Source organism: Lissotriton vulgaris, chromosome 12, assembly GCF_964263255.1.
Source record: "Lissotriton vulgaris chromosome 12, aLisVul1.2, whole genome shotgun sequence".
In the NCBI taxonomy this organism is placed as follows: Eukaryota; Metazoa; Chordata; class Amphibia; order Caudata; family Salamandridae; genus Lissotriton; species Lissotriton vulgaris.
Genome location: NC_141700.1, coordinates 254,205,051 through 254,223,941, shown reverse-complemented (window position 1 = coordinate 254,223,941; position 18,891 = coordinate 254,205,051). Strand labels below are relative to the sequence as shown.

General features: G+C 45.6%; 1 protein-coding gene across 2 annotated transcripts in view; it reads left to right on the top strand.

Moving 5' to 3' along the window:
• Positions 1-18,891, top strand: part of CIAPIN1 (cytokine induced apoptosis inhibitor 1) — a 162,194-nt gene that overhangs the window by 48,591 nt on the left and 94,712 nt on the right. For both annotated transcript variants that reach the window (XM_086947782.1, XM_086947783.1), the window contains exon 2: positions 11,114-11,272. In XM_086947782.1, coding sequence (XP_086803908.1) covers positions 11,116-11,272 — 157 coding nt within the window. In that variant the 5' untranslated portion in view covers positions 11,114-11,115. The remainder of the gene's footprint in view (positions 1-11,113; positions 11,273-18,891) is intronic.

Genomic DNA, 18,891 nt, shown 5'->3' with positions numbered 1-18,891 from the left:
TAACGACGAGAGCTGCCATATAAGTCACGTAAATACAAAACATGTTGCATTCCAAATGCTATAGGTGTCACATTCGCAAAAGTTATAACTATTGGCGTTGTAAATGACAAAGCTATCAATTTAGCTATTTTAAAAACCAACAAATAAATAAAATATTTGTCATTTACAAAACCAATAGCTCCAACTTTTCTAATGCGAGACCTATTGCATTTCCAATGCTTGTTTGCCTTGTGTTTAGCTGGTTTTCGACTTAGTTGGCCTGGTTCCCTGCTAATCAGGGCCCCAGGCTATCTGCTCTCTCTGAAAAATGGATTCCATGTACCCTAGGTGCATAACTAGATTGGCTTGGGTCTCCTTATCAGCCCCTGTACAGAGCACTATAGGTGCCCAGGGCATAGGTGCATCCAAGGCCTACCAGGGGCTGCAGCATAACTTTTGCCACCCCTGGCTGACTATCTAAAATTGACACAACTGGCTGATCACTCAGCTGGGGCAAGGTGGTGTAATCACCCCTTGCTTAGATATAGTATGCCTATATCTAAACCTATCTGGACACATATATACCTAACAGTCACTCCTATGGCAGGCCTTAACAATCCTGGAGGCAGAGTGCTTGGTTTTATGTGAGATTGTGCTCTAGCATGACCTGAGCCTGTCTGCAGCTGTCGGGACCAATTCCCTAAGCTGTTCCGGGATAATGCCATACCATATACTATTAAGTGCATTATAATCCTCGCGGTTATATGTCAACTTTGGTTTGGCTTTATCAAAACATGTCGTGTAAGGTGTCATACGATTTGGAATACTATCCCCTCGACAGTCCTGTCGACGGGGATAGCATTCCACCCCTCTAGAGGGAGACGACATGCTACTTTGCTAAAACGCGGTTGATTTTAAAAGGAGCCTCAGCACCACAAAATGGATGCTTCTGCCACAGACACGAGTCTGACCTCCTGCAGCTGACCGAAACTCAGCCAAGGAGGCCTGGACAAAGGGTTTCCTGTCACAGGAAGGTGTCACACCACCCCAGACAGGAGATAGTGGATTGTAGCAGGGAGGTTTGAAAGAAACCAGACACTGCCTGGGGAGCACAAGGCTTCCCCTTGCATATTCCGGTCAAACCGGTTCTGGGGCACACCAGCCCCAGTCCCAGCGCGGCCTGGACAAAGGGAAAGAAGGGGTGTAACCACCCCCTTCCTGGGTCCCACCCATAGGAGGGGACCTAGCAGGTAATCCAGCCCCCTAGATTGGTATAAGAATGGGAGCAGTGCCAACGTACTCAGATTAACTGATGAAACATAAGAAACGAAACTCTGGACCCTTCGACATCCTACTCGACGAAGAAGACTGAAGAATCTCCCTTGTGGTCAATGAGTGACCACTCTGTGCAAACAGGCACCATCCAGCACCTCGACGTTTGCTTTGTTGCAGTTCCCGCCGGAACTCGAGCGACAGAGACCGACAAGACCAAGCGTGCCTGCCTTCTAACAGCCCGATCCACAGTCCCTGCAGAGCTGAGACCCGTGGAGGCGACCGGAAGCGTGGGGCCCGCCATCTTGGAGAAACCACGAGACGCTGACTGTGCAGCCCACGAGTGACCCTCGAAGCTGTACACCGGGGTTTGAGAAGCCCCAGCCCTGAGCCTCTTTTGCACCGAAGCTCACCCCTCTACACTCACTGAGTGCTGCGTGGGGCCCTTCTGCTTCTTTTGGCTCAACACGTTGGCCCGGTCACTTGCCGCTGGCTTGTGGCCCCTGTGCTGACGAACTACGAAATCTAACTTGTGATTCTGGTTGCTCCAGACTTGCACCCGGTCCTCTGAAAAGGAGCACCCGCTCTGACCCTCCTGGTCCGAGTGAGAAGCAATCTTCCAGTCCTGCGTGGATTGCTCTTGCCAAGTGTTGTTTGCTCCAATCTTGAAGCCGACTGCGCCGACTGCGAGAGCCTTCGTGGGACAGCTCGTGACCCGCTCCTGGATGTCGCAGATGCCCTAGAGCCCTCGTGGCAACGGAGAGAAGCTCCTCGACAACCACCTGATTGCGCCTGATATTGCCTGGTTCCGTCCTGGTTCCACCCTGGTCACTGCTGAGTGACCCAGACTCTGTCCCCTCTGCTTTCAGGTACTCTACAACTCTGATCCACCCTTGGATCACACCGGACACTTCTCCTTCACATCGCCTGCAGCATCTTCAGCTTCAAGCACCAACAACCTGCAAGACGAAACCCGACACAACTTCGACCCTATGCACCCGCTTCCTGTTGGTGAGGTAACTCAACAACGCCGGTGTTCCCACACTGGTACACGCCTCTAGTGTATGTGTCTTAAATTTCGTCCTTCTAGGTTAAGCGGAAGTCTCCTTTAAACAGTAACTTTATAACATTTTCGCACCATTGACTTTGCATTGGTGCATGCGTGTGCTTCAAGCGCTGCACCAGAATCCCGCGGGCTTTTCCCGACTTCAGCATTGTTAGTCCCGACTGCTCCCAGCGATTCCCTAGGCCCTAGGCCTAACCACTGTTCGATTGGTATCTCTTATACCACTTTCTTAATATATGGTTTGAGCGGCCACCCGCCCTCATCCATAATTGTGCAACTTTTATATGTTTAACTGTGCTTTTGTTTTAACGCTTGTGCCCCTTTGCTCATGAAGAGCACTGGGGACTATTCTAGTAATAAATACATATATTTTTATAATATATACTTGTGTGGTGTCCTTTCATTTGATATTGGATTGTGATTGGTAAAACAGCTCGCTTAACACGACCTCTTGAGTTTAGCCTTTAAGGCTGCTTAGTCCATGCTACCACTAGGATAGCTTGTCTAATAAGGTTGACTTACAACCAGACACCATAAGCGATTGTTTGGACTGATACAAGGTGGTTCCAGAATTGGAAACCTCACATATCAGGCCCACTTCTCACAGATGGTCTGGAACAGCTGGTGCTCGACGGGGTGCAGATCCCTTATTAGTAGATTTCATTCGGACAAATTCCTTACTTCCTTAGTTTCTCAAGGTAAAGTGTACAGAACTATAAATACATGCAGGTCAGAAAGTTTGGTAGAACATGCTAGAGTGGGTGGAAGACCAGGAGCATCCCCTGATTTATTGCCTTTTAACTGGAGTAAAATTTACTAAACCTCCTTGTAGGAAGCTGCCTCTGTATATACTATACCAAAGTGAGGTATAGTGTGCACAGAGTACTGTGGAACCCCAAAGGTAGACAGAGGTAAAGTTAGGTAGCACCTCACTCTCTATTAGTGGTAGAGCAGTAAGGCAGTATCAGAGGACTGTGTTAAGCATTTGTTGTGCACACTCAGTCAGCAAATGAATTCACACACTCAAATACTGAACTTCAGACCAATTGTTTTTGTATAAAAATATTTCTTCAGTTATTTTATTTCCTAGAACAAAGCAAGCCTGGTACAGGTGAGTGATCAGTACTTTGTAGTAAATATACAGATTGTAACACAGTTTGGATTGCAATTGTAAATGTTCTTTGATTTGATTACAGTAGTGTTACTGATAATGCTGTGTTTTTCAGAATACAGTACATATACTTTGAATGGTCTTTTTAGTAAAGTTACTTTTGAGATTACTTTTCTTTCTCAGAAAAGTATACCTGGACACTACTCTGGGACATTTCTTGTAAGCAGGTAAGTAAAATCATTTTTGTTAAACAGTACAATTTTAAAGAATTTCTTTAGGTTTTCAAACTCCAGACGAAAATAGTGTTATCGGTTTTAAGGTAAGTATTTTGTAGTGGGAGTTGGTGTTCTGGGGTTAGACTCAGGGTCAAGGATGCACTCTTGTTACACCCTCAGCGGCACTAGGGCTGTCGGGTGCAGAGTGCGGAGGCCCAATGTTATCCAATGGGGGTTAGGGGGCCTCCGGTTGGTGGCTGCTGACCACCAGGCCACTTGGTTGGGGGAGCAAAGCTCCTGGACTGTAGCTTCGGGCAAATGGGGAAACAAAGAAGCACCAAAGGTACACCCTCAGCGGCACTAGAGCGGCCGGGTGCAGGGTGCTGTTTCAACGTTAGGCACCCTGTATGCAATGGGGAACCACCGGTTTGCAAAGGCACTGCAGGCTTGGGGACGAAGGTCTTCTGGGTGCGACCACCACTTCGAGAGGTAAGTTGGGGGTTGGTTAGGCACTGTCGGTTGGGTCACCCAAGGCCCTGGGGCGTCAGGTGCAAGGGTGCCTTTTGGGGTCGGATCTTCTTACCAGCTCCTGTTCGCGGTTGGGGGTACCTTCCTGATCTAGGCTGCAGGCATCAGCCGGAGGTCTGAGGCAGGTCAGGGGTCGCCGGATCTCGGGTTAGTATCGCGGGGGGACCTCATCGTGGTGTTTGCCCACTCAAGCTCTGGCCGTGGACTGCGGTGCAGAGTGGGGCGGACCAGCGGATAACGGCCGCGGAGCCAGAGGTTGCAGATGAACAAATCCGGTGTTCACGGGAGACAGTCTTTGTGGTTAAAGGCAGCCAGGTCCTCTGGGATTTGTGAGATTGCTGGCTGCAGGACACACCGGGATTTCGCAGGAGCAGGTTCGAGGTGGAGACAAGCGGGTAGTGCTGGGGCCAAGCCAGTGGGAGTCTTCCACTTGTTAGCTTCTGCACAGCTGTTCGGTCCTTCCTCTTCTTTTCTTGCAGTTTCTTCTGGTCTGAGGAAGCAAAGTTCAGGGTTGCCCCTAAATACTAGATTTAACGGCGTTACAGGTAGGGACCAATGGGTCCCGTCCCTGGGGTGGGTACACCCCCTATTATGCCACCCTCCAGTGGGAGGGGGGCATAAGCCTTTCCCTGGTTGTCTAAGTTCCCCCACCTGTAACATGGCGGGGACAGAGTTGTGCTTCACCTTGCCTCCCCCACCTGAGGGGTGGAGTTGGCAGAGGTGGGCACACCTCTCTTCCTCACTTATTTTTCCTACTGGTTCTCCCGTCCAAAGTGGGGGTAAGAACCAGTGGGGACCAGTTGCTGAAAGCAGCAAGTGGCCTGGGAAAGCTCACAAAGGCAGCAAGCCTTTGAAGCTTCCCCTTCGTGAACCCTGCCCAAGCTGGGGGAGGAGGCTTGGTATCTCGTCCCAGGATATGCATTGTTTCAGGCCCCAGAAAGCAGCAGGCTCTCGACCCAGGGGGTCCAGAAACATGTCTGATGATGTCAGCTGAAAGCAGCCATTCAGCCTGGACACTAGTGGTAGGTCGTTTTTCAGGGGGCATCTCTAAGATGCCCTCTATGTGCATTTTTCATTAAATTACACACTGCCATCAGTGTGGGTTTAATGTGCTGAGAAGTTTGATAACAAATTTCTCAGTTTTCAGTGTAGCCATTATGGTGCTGTGGAGTTCATAATGACAAACTCCCAGCACCATATACTCTTCATGGCAGCACTGCATTTACAATGTCTAAGAATGGGCTTTGGGTTGTCGGCATGGCACACAGGGATGTGTGCCACGTCGACTCTTCACTTTGTTCTGCACCAAAACACGCAGCCTGCAAAGGCAGTGTGTGAGTGTAGTGGTACAGGGCCTCTAAGGGTGTCACACTAAGTGCTGCAGCCCTTAGGGGTCATCTCTGGTCACAGTGCCCTGGGTACCTGTGGTACCATTTAACAGGGACTGACCTGTAACCTGAAATGCCATTTGGGTTTAGGCTTCAATGCAGTTTTTAGGGAAAGAACATAGGCCCTGGGTACCTGGTTAACAGGAACCCAGGGCACACTCTGTCAAAGCACATCAGTAATTCAGCAAAATTGGGGGCAACCATGCAGAAAGAGGGCACTTTCTCACACTTCTTTACTTAAAAAGTGAAATGTGGGGTGTACCTTTGATTTTTTTTTTTTATTTATTTTTTTTAAAACCTTTATTTATAGAAAGCACAGTACACAGCGTCTGCCTACAACCCCACCGGGCCGGCCGCTATGACATATCGGAGAAGGATATAAAAGAACCATTGGGGCAGAACGCCGTTGGAGCCATCTCTGAACACATTGCATCGTATGGAGCGTAAAACCATAACATGAGGATAGAAAAAGGTTTAATTTTATGATTTTGTGGAGTACCATTTACCAAACTGCAAGGAAAATAGAAGCTAATAATAGACCAGGATAGACATCATCATTCAAGGAGCACCCGGAAGGAGGCGTAATAGAGGAAGGCATGTATCAGAAAGCAATTTCACCGTCCTCAAAGAGCGAAGGCCAACCGCTATGTCACAGAATATTACGATGCAATAAACCCCTTGATAACACCAAACCCCGACCCCAAAGGAAAAGAAGAAATGTAGAAAAAGAAACAGAAGAGAAGAGGAAAAAGAAAGAGGGCCATAGAAACAAAGAGAAAACATAAAACACAGCCCATCCCCCCACCCTGCATACCAGCGGAAGGCCACGGCCCACCCCCCCCCCCATAGGCATGCCTGTCGCCCCAAGAGAACCCCCAAGTGGGAAAGAGAATAAGGAGAGCGGGATAGGACCATCCCACTCTCTAACTCTCAGAAGAGGTGGGAGGAGCCAAACATAACATACTCCCGGTCTCCACCGGCCCCGTAAACAGCCCCAACCACAATTATCATCAGCACAACAATGGTGACAATCAAAACTGAAGGTGGGGAGAGACATTTCAAATATACGAATAAGTCAGATATACAGCAGTCCCATCCTAGTCCCAGTCCGTCAACTTGTCTATAACACTAAAGTAGTCCCCGAGCCCTGGCCCGATCGTGGGTGACCCCGTGTAATCATCCACCATAAGGAGTCACAATCGTGGGAGAAGGGGGAACGCAATAGGACAAAGAACCCGCCTAACCCTGGCCCGATCTCGGATATATCTCAGGACACACCCCTCGCCGAGTGCCAACCCCCTCCACAACAAAGAGACAAGATGGATGCGAAGAAGAAGGGGGAGACTCACAGTCACAAAATGGATGGCGCTGAATACCCATCAATACATTAAGCCCAACTAAAAAGGTCGCAAAGTTTTCCCGATAGCACAGATACAACAGGGGAAAAAACGTAGGCTTTAACGAGAGAGTCTTCAAGGGGGCCAGAAATTGCTCAGCCAGCCGTCCCATTGCCGATGATGGTGATGGAAACAAAGAAGCAGTCCCCGAATGTGCAGACAATGTATCGCAGGCAGAGTCAGTAAGCCGTCTTCTGCGCGAGCCGATCCAGTCGTTCCAGGTCTCACCAACATTGGAAACACTTGATAACACCGTTGCAATCCCAGGCACCAACGGGGAAGTGTACAAATGTTGCTGGAAACAGTTCCCCCGAGTCTGCTCCGAGTCGGGGGCCATGGCATCGAGTTTCTCACATAGCCTATGGGAGTCATGATACAGCACCGATCTCAAGTCACAGAGGGCAGACAGGATATCAATATAAGACAGGGTAGGCTGCGGTCCCCCCGTGCCCGGGTCACAAGCGGGTGTAGTCAAGGCAGTCCCCGGCCCAGCCATGATGCCGCAAGCATGGAGCGAGGGTGGGCGATCTTCTTCACTCCGAGAGCCAGCAAGTATCATCATTTCGCCCAAAAGCCGTTTCCGAAAGCATTGGGGGGTCAAATAGTAATCTCCAAGTGCCCCGACTCCCATTACCGCCAGCTATAGTTCCACGCCGTCAGCGAGGGGGGCCCGCCGGCCAGGACAGGAAAGCAGGGTGAACGGACAATCCACCGCGTCCGGGCAGGACCCGTGCTGTAGTCTAGGCAGCCCACACCCAGCTCGTGGCAGAAGAGCCGGCCGTATAGCGCGGACCACTCACCCAGTGCGAGGAGGTCGCAGCACATAATACTCCACAGCAGCCAGCGCGCTATAGTCCGTGATCAGGGATGGAGCAGATCCACACAGGCTGGGGGCATCCTACGGGCAGGCTGGTCGTCTTTGCTCGTTGAGGTCCGGCATCCAGCGGCGATTCACGCCGGGGACAGGGCATCGGGGCGGGCAGCAGGCTATCTCCGCCTTCCGGACGAGCTGTGACTCCGGAGGAACATGGGCGATATCAGTGCACCGTCCGCAGCCGAACAGGCGATGACTTGGACAGGATACCAGGCAGGATAGAGCTGCGGAACTCAAGGGCCGGCGGAGCCGGGAGCCTACACGTCCGCTCCGGTCGCCATCTTGGCTCCTCCCCCGTACCTTTGATTTTGAATCTGTTTCTGAGTTGGTCTTAAAATGCTTATTTGCCTCTTAAATGTTTGTTTGTCTGCAAAGTTAACTTCCTGTTCTGCTTCGTCTTTTTTGAAGTGATTTTCAGATTTTAAAGCTTTAGATGTTTCTTCAGTCCGATATACTCATTCTGGAGGTTGTTTCCAAGTCTGGAGAAGAGAAAAAACAAATTAAATGTCCGCCTTGTATCCTTATTATCCTCTCCAACCTAAACTCCGTATAGGAAATTTTTGTAAGTTTATATTTGGCAAAGAAAATATTTGAGGATGTCCTCCTCAACCCAACTCATAATTTTATTCAGAACTCCTCTTAAACAAGTTTCTCCTCCCACATTAGATCGCTGGTATAAAGCGGGTCATGAATTTAGCAGGCATTGACACTTCTGCTCTTGAAGCTCACCGACATGGGGTGCTACTGCCTCAAAACTCTTTTGCACTGGAATGAGATTGGATACCATTCTCCGATCAGCTGACCGGTCTAATGTTTCCTTTATTGCAAACCTGATCCTCACGTTGCTAATTTAATGGTAGCTGTGCTTTAAACTAGCAGAATATGAGCCTCTGGTCTTCTAATAAAATGAGGATTTCCTTAGCTTTAGGGAAAGAGGGCCAGATGTATGATGCACAAAATAGGTTTTCGCAAATTATGAGTATTTTGCGACTTGCAATTTGTGAGGCACTATTTTAGATGTACAACAGTGTGTATCACACTGTTTGCGATTCCCAATGGGGTCGCAAACAGAGGCTCGTGAATATTAATGAGCCTCTCGCAATTTGCGACCCCCATTGGGTATGGCAGACCCTCCCAGGTATGGTTGCCTGCTGGGCTCAGCAAACCACCATGTCTGGAACTGCTTTTAAATAAAGCAGTTTTTTTTTAATGCAGCACGTTTTCCTTAAAGGAAAATGGGATGCATTTAAAAAATAAAACGTTTTCATTTAATGTTTTAAGGGCAGGTAGTGGTTCATTGGACCACTTCCTGCCGTAAAATATTTCCCTGCATTTGCAAAGGGAAAAGGGGTCTCCTGAGGACCCCATCCCTTTTGCAAGTGCATTACCATCCTCTTGAAAAGGTAATTTCGAATTGCGGTTGCAAAACATTCGTACATGGGCTTGCGCTCGCTATTAGGAAGGGAACGCCGCTTCCTAATAGCAAGTTGCAAAACCTATTTAGCGAGTTGCAAATAAATTGCGACTCGCTAAATAGGCTTTGTACATGGCCCATGCTGTTTTTGCATGTGCAAACTGGTACGCAAACCCGTTTGTGCATGCAAAAACAATTGTACACCTGGCCCAGAAAGTCTAAATTTTATTAAAGACACTAAGGAGAGTATTATCCCACCACTGTTACTGAACTAACCCTCCCTTCTCTTGTCATAGTGCCATCCGGAGCTACAAACGATAAATTGTTAAATGCATTATCCGCTGGTTAATATCCTTAGTCAATGATTGGTTGAGGCTGGTTCATTCCTACTCTGACCAAGATGCTCCTCGTTTCTCTTTCCATGCCTCTTCAAACATAAAGCTCCGATTTCTTATTATGAACTTTATTGCTCCCAGAAAAGAAGTTTATAGGGTATCGGGCAGCTGATAGTTGGTTAGCATTACGACAACAAATGGAAGTTCTTTACTCTGTGTCATGAGTATAGTAGTTGTTTATTTCTGCTGCTGTTTTAATGCAAGAAAAGAAGGCATAATATATGCCTCTGTGTCTTTAATAAAATCAAGACGTTCCCTTAAGATAAGAAAATCTCAATTTTAAAACACTATTTACAATATCTTGTTTGCACCCCTGATCACGCGCTGAGTCTTGGTATCTCTTGGTTATAATATAAGTCTGGTCTGTAACTGAGGAAAAAGGGTTCAAGAGCACATTACATAATTGGGATTGGTATAAACTTTCAGTTGAGTTGCAATGCAGGACAACGGATTCATGCAGTGGTAAAGACATACGGGAGTGTCTCCATGGGAAGCTTCATACCGTGATTGTTGGTAATATCCATGAATTGCAACCATTTTGCCTGTCTGTTGATTTATGCGTATGTTTCTTCATTTTGAACTGTTGATTTATGATCAATTGACTACTCCCTGATGAAGGAGGGCCCAGTACCATATGCATTGGGGATTATTAAAAATATCATGTGGTGAACATTATTATTGACGAATTTATCTATAAGACGGTTACATGTTTCATAATCTAAAGTGTATAATAACATTTTAAGCCCAAAGATGTGCAGGTTTACAGCAACAATGAAAGACTGTTTTAATGAATGTGATATACCATGGATTACTTTCAGCATCGTGCCAGCACAGTTTAGCAGTGCATCTGTGGGGCGATTTGTTATTCAGAAAGTGGCAAGTGAATTGATATAACATGCATCTTTGGACAGGGGATGCCCCTAGACAGCACACAAATAAATGGTCTCTAGATACAGAGAACGTACGAAAAGTATCCTTTTGAATAGTTGTGCATATCGGAAACCTTTTCAATATTTGTGAAGCAGAGCAGTGCCCCATAACAGGTGAGTTTGGCTAGAGCAGACCCATTCTCACTATAGGCCCAATGGGAAGGGAAGAATCATTCCCACATCAGGGTGGCATGGCTGAGATATACCCATGTCCATGCCATGTAGGTGGCCGGGGCACAGCATCCAAATATCAGGCCAGCAGATTTAGGGCAGAGGCAGCCAAATGCTAAGTCGTTCGCGATTGGGCAGTGTCTATCACATTGTTGGCCGTTAGGGTCAAGATAGACAGTTTAGTGGCATGTTGGAAAGGCTGGGTGTCGAGCCATGTGGCATTGCAGGTCAGTGAGGCTAAGGCCGTTTGAATGGCTCACTAGTGAAGAAGAGTATGTCTAGGTCAAAGGCCTTGGGTCCATTCAAGTATAATTAGACTATGGGTCCGCTGATCTTTGACACTGTTCTTTTTAACCTCTCTTCTCTTATTGCAGGTATGGCAGAGTTTGGTGTTGCAGAAGGCCATCACGTGGCCGTTGTGTGGGACAAGCACTCTTCTGTGGAGGCCCTGAAGGAGTTGGTGCAGAACATTCAAGGAGTTGTACAGGACAAGGGACGTGTCTCTGTGGAAAATCTTGAGCAGCTAATACAGTGTAAGTCTGGAGCCCCATGATCTACGTTTCTGAGCACTGAAACCCCTATGAGCTGTGGCATCTAACAGTGCCTAACAACCATTGTTTATGCACTGAGCCCCAGAGCATGTCCAGTCTTCTAATAAAATAAAAGTACTGAGCCCTGAGGCATGTTTTTTTAACAAGCAGCCAAGTGATGTGCAAGTTTGTAGCCCAAGTGTGTTCATTTAAGTAACTTAAATAATTGATGTCAACCGCGCTACATCCCTATATACATTCCATTATACAAAAAAATCTTTTTGCTCCACTACCACTGAGCTTAGGTCTGTGTATCCTACTCGGAGCCTGATATAATGTGTGATGCCAGCAACCCGTCTGTACCTCAGGTCTACAGTTTATACATCCTTTCCTCTTTTTCTTTTGCAACACTATCCTTTCATATGTCCGCTGCTTCTGTGATGTAGCAGTCTCCAGCAAGAACTCATCCATGTATTTCACACGTGTAGGGCAATACTCAGAAGAATTTTACTGACCATGGATTCCATACAGGCTCCTGGGGCCCAAGTCACAGGCACCACAAAAGAAACAGAATGAACAGACTATTGCAGCCAGGGAACTCAGTGCTGCACTACCTGATATAAGCACTGTGTGTGTAGGGGGCAGAGCTGTTGCTATATTTAATTGAACGCCTTTTAATCTGACTGCACCTAGGGCTACTGGTCCAAGCATGTACACATGCGGAATACGTTTGAGGTACTCTACTTTTCCGAATCAAACAAACACCCGGCGTGAAGTACATGCTAGTATCCGACGAACACGGTCATAATAGGGTGTTGAAGAGGCCGCTAACCCTGGGTGTGTTTCGCGTAGTAGCGCTACTCGTAACTACATGAAGTGCCCTACGCGAACTGCGTAGTGCGGTAGGGAAAATGCTGTTCGTAATGATTGCACAGTGCCGGATGCTTGTCCGCACTGTGCAATCATTGCAAACGGCATCATGCACAGTGCGAGCGGTCATTTTCTGCCGCTCGAGTAGATTCGTACTCGAGCGGCAGCTTTCTCAACGCGGACTTGTAGTTTCTCATCGCGAGCGGTCGCGAGCATACGCGACCACTCACAATGAGAAACCTGACCTTCCCGCGTTGAGAATCTCGCCAGGAGGTTTATTTTCCACGCTCGGGATCGGCAACTTGATGTTGCCGATCCTGAACGAGGAAAAAGTCTCGCCGGGATGTTGATTTTGCTCGCTCGCGGTCGCCAACTTGACCTTGAGGACTGCGAACGAGCAAAAAATGCCCGCTACGCACACGTTTTTGCACTGTGCTACGTGCAATTTGCGGGCCTATTTGTGAACGTCGATGAGAGAGTGGCTTAATTGACTGCCAGTGTATTCTTTCGCTAGAGTGTTTACAGATATCTGAACGATTGAGCATTGATAGGGTGAATTAGAATCAGCAGATCTTGTTTGGACACTCCTGGATGCCCTGAAAAAGCCATCTGTTGGCGAAACGCCATGGCTGCACATTTCTCTGCCTGTGTGTGAAATGAAGCAGAAATAAAAAGGAATACACTCTAACAGAGGATCTTTTTGTGTTACTTACATCGGTCTCTATTATCACATTGTCTCAAAGATTTGCTGTTTGGTTGCTTCTCTTATATGTTCAAGCAAAAAAACAAAATGCCTGCACTTGACTGGGTTGGGGAGTATATCTATATATATATATTTAAATCTGCATGTTTGTTACAGTCCTACAGACTTTGAATAAAGCCTCTAAGCACAACTTAGCAGTCTTTCAGAAGGTCTTGTCTGAACACTTTACAAACTGTAATTCAGAACGTGACCCCTTTATCTCCTGGCCTGTGCTTTATATCTGTTTTGTATTATAAATATTTAATTCTGTGGCACCACCATGACCTGCAAGGATTTACACTAGTGGTATGATAGCTTAGCAGGATGTACCCTCTTTAGAGATGGGTGTAGAAGTACTGTGATAACCAGTATCTGCAGTGCTACTGAACTGCAGAAGCGTTTCTTCTCAATTCGGTCGCCACTTTTCAGGAGTACCTCCATTTGTGCTACCCTGGCTAGACTTTGGATTTTCTCTTGTCTCAGCTGATGTTGCATTTGCACCTCCGCTAGCTATCCCTCTTTTGAATTCATATAAGATGAAACTTGCTTTGAAAGTATCATAGTTACACAGTGACAGTGGCCCTGAGTGCCGCTCCATTCCACTAGATGACCACTTGCACAAAGAAACCTTGAGTCTCCATCGGCTCACAAATAATCACGGTCAGCCCTGCCCGCTGTGTGCCAGGTTCTGCACTTGCACTGCTTCCCTAAACTGAGACTCATCCTTTCTATCTAGCTGTGAATCCTTTAAATGTACATTATCACCTATTTGTATCCTGGTCAGGACCACTTTTCTAAATTATAAGGTGTTCACCAATACCTTAATCAGAACACAGCCTTATCCAACTTGTGCCATACAATTATCGGCTTTGGCAGTGATGCATTTTTCAGTTTGCTCTTCACTCTGACATACAAATACTCATTGCCAGCAAATCAGGATAAGAAAAGCTGCTTTCACATTCCACAGCGCCTTATCAGAGCTGTTCCCTGCTATGGATAATTGAAACGTTTGTCCGGGCCTGATAACATACCCAAATCAGCCTGATGATGCTACCACTCCAGAACATTCCTTTCTTAGTAATGTTCACTCTTCCTTTTATTCTTATAACTTTGAAGAGAATCTCTGACCAGAGCTATCCAACGAGGTCTATCCTACTCTCCTTAAAATCTGTGGTAGTAACATCTCGGATTAATAAAGGTTTATAAAACCAATGTGCCTTATATTTGACCACAAAAATTATGGTAATCCTAGAGTTTGATTTCAAAAGAAGATTGTTGTAGGGTGACTAAAAAACATAAAAAATGATGAAAAGACAGACTCCTCTTTGCCATTGTAAAGACAGCTCTTAACTGTTGCGACAGGGAGATCGACCCTCCTCACACAGACAGGCAGCCGGTCTCAGTTTGCTGCATCACAGACAGCTATTTTTATACAGAGTTAACAAAAGTTCAAAAGAAAATCCCCCAAGCAGTCATATAATAATACAAGCTGTTGAAAATCTGCATATTTGCTATATTTCCAGCGCTCCTGTCCAGCATCTGAACAGTTTTTACCACTTGGCATGTGCAGGTATACAACTATGGTAACACATGACTTTTGAATTTTTCTTGTTTGCCTAATTTTCTGACCGAGAGCTCTACTATTTTACCTCTCCTGTTTAGAAAAAGACAACACTATAGCACTGAGCCCAGTTGCTTGGCATACGCCTGATAATTCTCACTGCTCCTAGCAATAGCTACTGCTTTATCGGATGTCATTTCTCAAGTTAACAAGTGTTTGTGAACTTTTTTAGAATTGCATTTGACCACTAGCTGATTGCATGTGAGTTTTCAATCTGAAACCCTCAAACTTGAAAGAATTCATCTACACTTTCAAAGTAATTACTTGGGTATCAACAGATTCATTGGGATTTTGTTTTCTACTAATAGATTTATGGCGATCTAGACAACTATATTCTGTAATCAAGTAAATGCTTGACTAAATTCTGACCTTCGCCCCCTAGGTGATACGACAAGAGGTTCATTTTTCTGTCAGGTCCATACCTGTGACCATGTATGGCCTCTAAATAAGCTTTTAAGGATCTGATACAAAAATGGTTTCATTAATATTTCCCCAAGATCTTTCAAAAAAGTGATGCTGGAGTAGCAAATTTCCACAGGCATATAATGCAGGAAGTAGACTGAAGCACAGAGAGAAAAAGACCAAAGAGACTCCTGTAGGTTTAAAAGAGTGGGTTCGCCGAGTCTCTTAATTGCTGATTAGCATGCAGAATGCAGTGGAAGAGTTTTATAAACAGTGTGCAGAGCACCAAAAAGATGCACCAAGTCCATTTGCACAACAGATCCAGCAGGAATGAAGGCGTACTCTTTGCAGAGTCTGCTGACTTCTTGATAGCATGCAGATCGCTGTAAATAAAGATCTGCAACTGCTTGCAGATCATTGAAAAAATGAAGGTGTCAGAAGGAACTTGCTGCTGTGAAATACTGGCAAGATTCTGTAAATGTCTGTTTTCGCCCAAGCTGATAAAATTAATGTTGGCAAAAAAATATGCAATTCCTCTTTGGTACATTAAAAGATAAAATGCCTTTCTTCAACAGTATGTTAATATTCACTTTTTTTCTGTAATTGCATTAGTTGTTCCACTGGACATCAATATAGGCACAGTGATTTAGTGTAACCAAAAGCCAGGATGTCTGGAAGCATGTCCAGGAACATAGAAGGGTTGAAAATCCCAAAATGCTCCCTCTCCATTGTCTTTGTACAGTGATGGTAGGAAGAACTTTAACTCAAAGTTCCAACGTGCACAAAACTGCGGCCACCAAATAAGAATCATGAGACCGAACACAACTTGGAGTGGGAGTGCAAGCCAAGCAAGGCACAAGCCAGGTAAATGCGTGGACTGCAGTTCACAAAATGTGAAGCACACCCCATAACCATGCACAGAGTGGGGGAGTGAACCAGACTAGCACAAGTGAGTTAAAGACAGTCTGTTGATTTTGGGCGTGGGCTTAAACCTCTTAACAACATTGCCCAAAAACTGGAATTACCCAAAAACTAGATTTACGCAAATGTTAAGGGGAATCCTTAGCCTCCACAACGCCGACTCATGGAGTCCAAGACTGTTAATAAAAAGTAAATGATATTAACAGATTAATAACGTGTATGTAAATAAAGAAGCAAGATGTAAAATTGATTTATTTTTTATTTTTATTTCTCTAAATGTGAAGGAATTAAAATTGTCCTAGCTACCGTGACGGAAAGTTTCAATTCTGTTATTGACTTAGAGGTGAGATTGCTGCTGTACTTTCTTCTTTATTTTCTCCAGAAGCCAAAGAGAACAATTTTGTTCCAAACGACATTTCTCATCAAACACCCTCCTGCTTCAATACTCATGCCCCCTCTTACTTCATGCGTCTCATGCCGCTTCCATCGGAGAGATTATTCTTGTTTACTTGAGTCATTACCTATTGGAACAAAATTGTATTAAAATAATGCATCAGATGTGTGAAAAATCATACACCACCATAACAATAGCGAATACTAACAATAGAAAAATATGGCCTAGATTAAAAATAAACATCAAATAAGTAATCTTGTTTCAATACACATAAGGAATATATACTTACTATCAATGAAAGACTTCTTAATGATACACTACTGAAGGTGGGATGATCAACATTGATCATGCTGGGAGGGATGTTCCTTGCCTCCGAGTCATTATTAGAATTGAAACTTTCCATCACTGTAGCTATGACATTTTTCATTCTGTGTGAAGACTGGAGGCCAGGATTAAGCTAGCTTAGAGTTTACTGGCTTCTAAAGCAGCAGCATCATTAACTGTTTTAAGATGAAACTTCTTAAATGTAGAGTCAGAAGACCAGTCTGCTGCAATCAATATGTCTTCCAAAGTAACACCCTGTTGAAAAGCTTTAGAAGCCAAGGCGTCCCTGACGTAATGTGCTCCAAAACTCTTGGTATCAATCCCAGCTTCCTGCATAACCTAACACACCCACCTGGCTATGGTAGGGGAAGAAACTGCTTTATGTGGTTTGCGAAAAGATATCAGTAATTATTTCTCACCTTCAGGATGGAGCTCTGCTGTCATACTTTCATAAGCTTTAATACATTTGACCACACACGGTTTAAGAGATTCACTAAAAGCTGGATAAGATACCACTAGAGGTACACTTCATCTGCCTACAAATAATGATTATGACCCCATCCAGAGTAAGAAACCTACCTGTTGTGTCCAATGCTCTAGCATCTGATACTCTTCTGCATGAGACTAGGCAAAGGAGCATTGCCAGCTTAGACAACAACTCCTTCCTTGACAAGATTGTACTACTTTGCCAAGATAAGAAAAGATTGAGCACTTTGTTAGTATTGCAAAAAAAAGAATACCTAGGCTCCAGAGGTAACGGCAGATGAATCCCCCTAAGCAGTTTCCTGATTGGAGGATGCACCCCCCCTCCCTGGGGTGTCCATTTTCCGAGCATGTTCAGTTAAGATAGTCGAACTGAACTGTTTTACTGACCTGTAAGTTAGACCTTGTTGCAAAATACTCTGCAAGAATTTGAGGATATCGTCAACATCGGACCCTACAGGATCCATGTCCCTCTGCATTCACCAACTAAACCATTTGGACCTCGCCGATAGGTGGGGAAAAAACCTGTTCCGGAAGGCCATGGATTTTCCATAATTCCCTTTAATCCACCACACCATGAGATATAAAGTGCCTTCTCTCACCAGACGATGAGGATTACCAAGGGGATCATGCAGGAAATCTGGCAGATGGTGTAGAGGAATAGGAGAATCCCAAGAAAGTTACATCATCACTGCTAACCACACTTGAGACCTCCATACTGGAGACACCACCACCAGATCCACTTGTTGTCTCCTGACATGCGCTGTTAGACGCATCAACATGGAAAGTGGAGAATGGCATAAGCTTGTTTCTTGGACCAATTTTGTAGGAAAGCATCCATTGCCGTCGCTTCCAGATCTGGCTTCCACCTGGAGTATTATGGTTTCTGGTGAACTAGTCTGAAGGCAAGGAGGTCTACTGAGAAGGGGTCCCAGAGGCTCACTAGCCTGTTGAAAATCTTTGGACAGAATTTCCACACGCTGGCTTACTGAAAATATCTGGCTTGCCAATCGGCAGTCTCCTTAGACACCCCAGGGAGGTATTCTGCTGTCACTGAGATATTTTTCTTTGGACAAAACTCCCAGAAGCTTTTGGTTAGATCCACTTGCATCTTGACCCTCCAAGATGGTTTATATAGAGTACCATGGGCATGTGTCCATTTTCAGAAGAACAGTCAAACTTGTACTTGGTCCAACATTTCACGGCAAAAGAGCCCGCCAGAAGCTCCAGAGGGTTGATATACAGAAGACTCCCTGAAGAGAACCTTGTCCCTCCTCTGGAAAAATCTACTCACCGGTGTCCCCAGCCTTTCCTGCTGGTATCCAACTTTATAACTAAATCTGAACTGGATCCGAATATGACTCTCTCATTCCTTGCTTCCATGTTTGAAATTCACTAGCTCATCATCTCCTTCACCTCTTAAGTGAGTAAGACCGTCTGCCAATAGTTGAGGCCCTTTCGTAAATGATGTGCCTTCAATCGCTGAAGGACCCTGTAATGTATATCTCCTGGAAATATTTCCTGAATGGATGAAGACAAGAGACCGACCAGATGACCAATCTTAATTTTCCTGGAAGGAAGACTGAGAATTGCCTGTACCGGGTTGATTACAAAACCGAGAGAAGTAATTGTGTGGGAGTAAAAATGGATTATGCTTCGTTGTTCACAAATTCCAGACTCCCTAGAAGCGGCACCGCCAGTTGTAGGAGTGCCACTAATTTTCAGGGGCACTGATTCAAAAGGAGAACAGCATTGAGGTAGACTACTAGGCGAGCACCTTGAGCGCGAAGAAATGCTATTCCCGTTCTGAGCACCTTTATGAAACACCATGGAGCAGAGGAGAGAAGAAATGGAAGAGTAGGGAA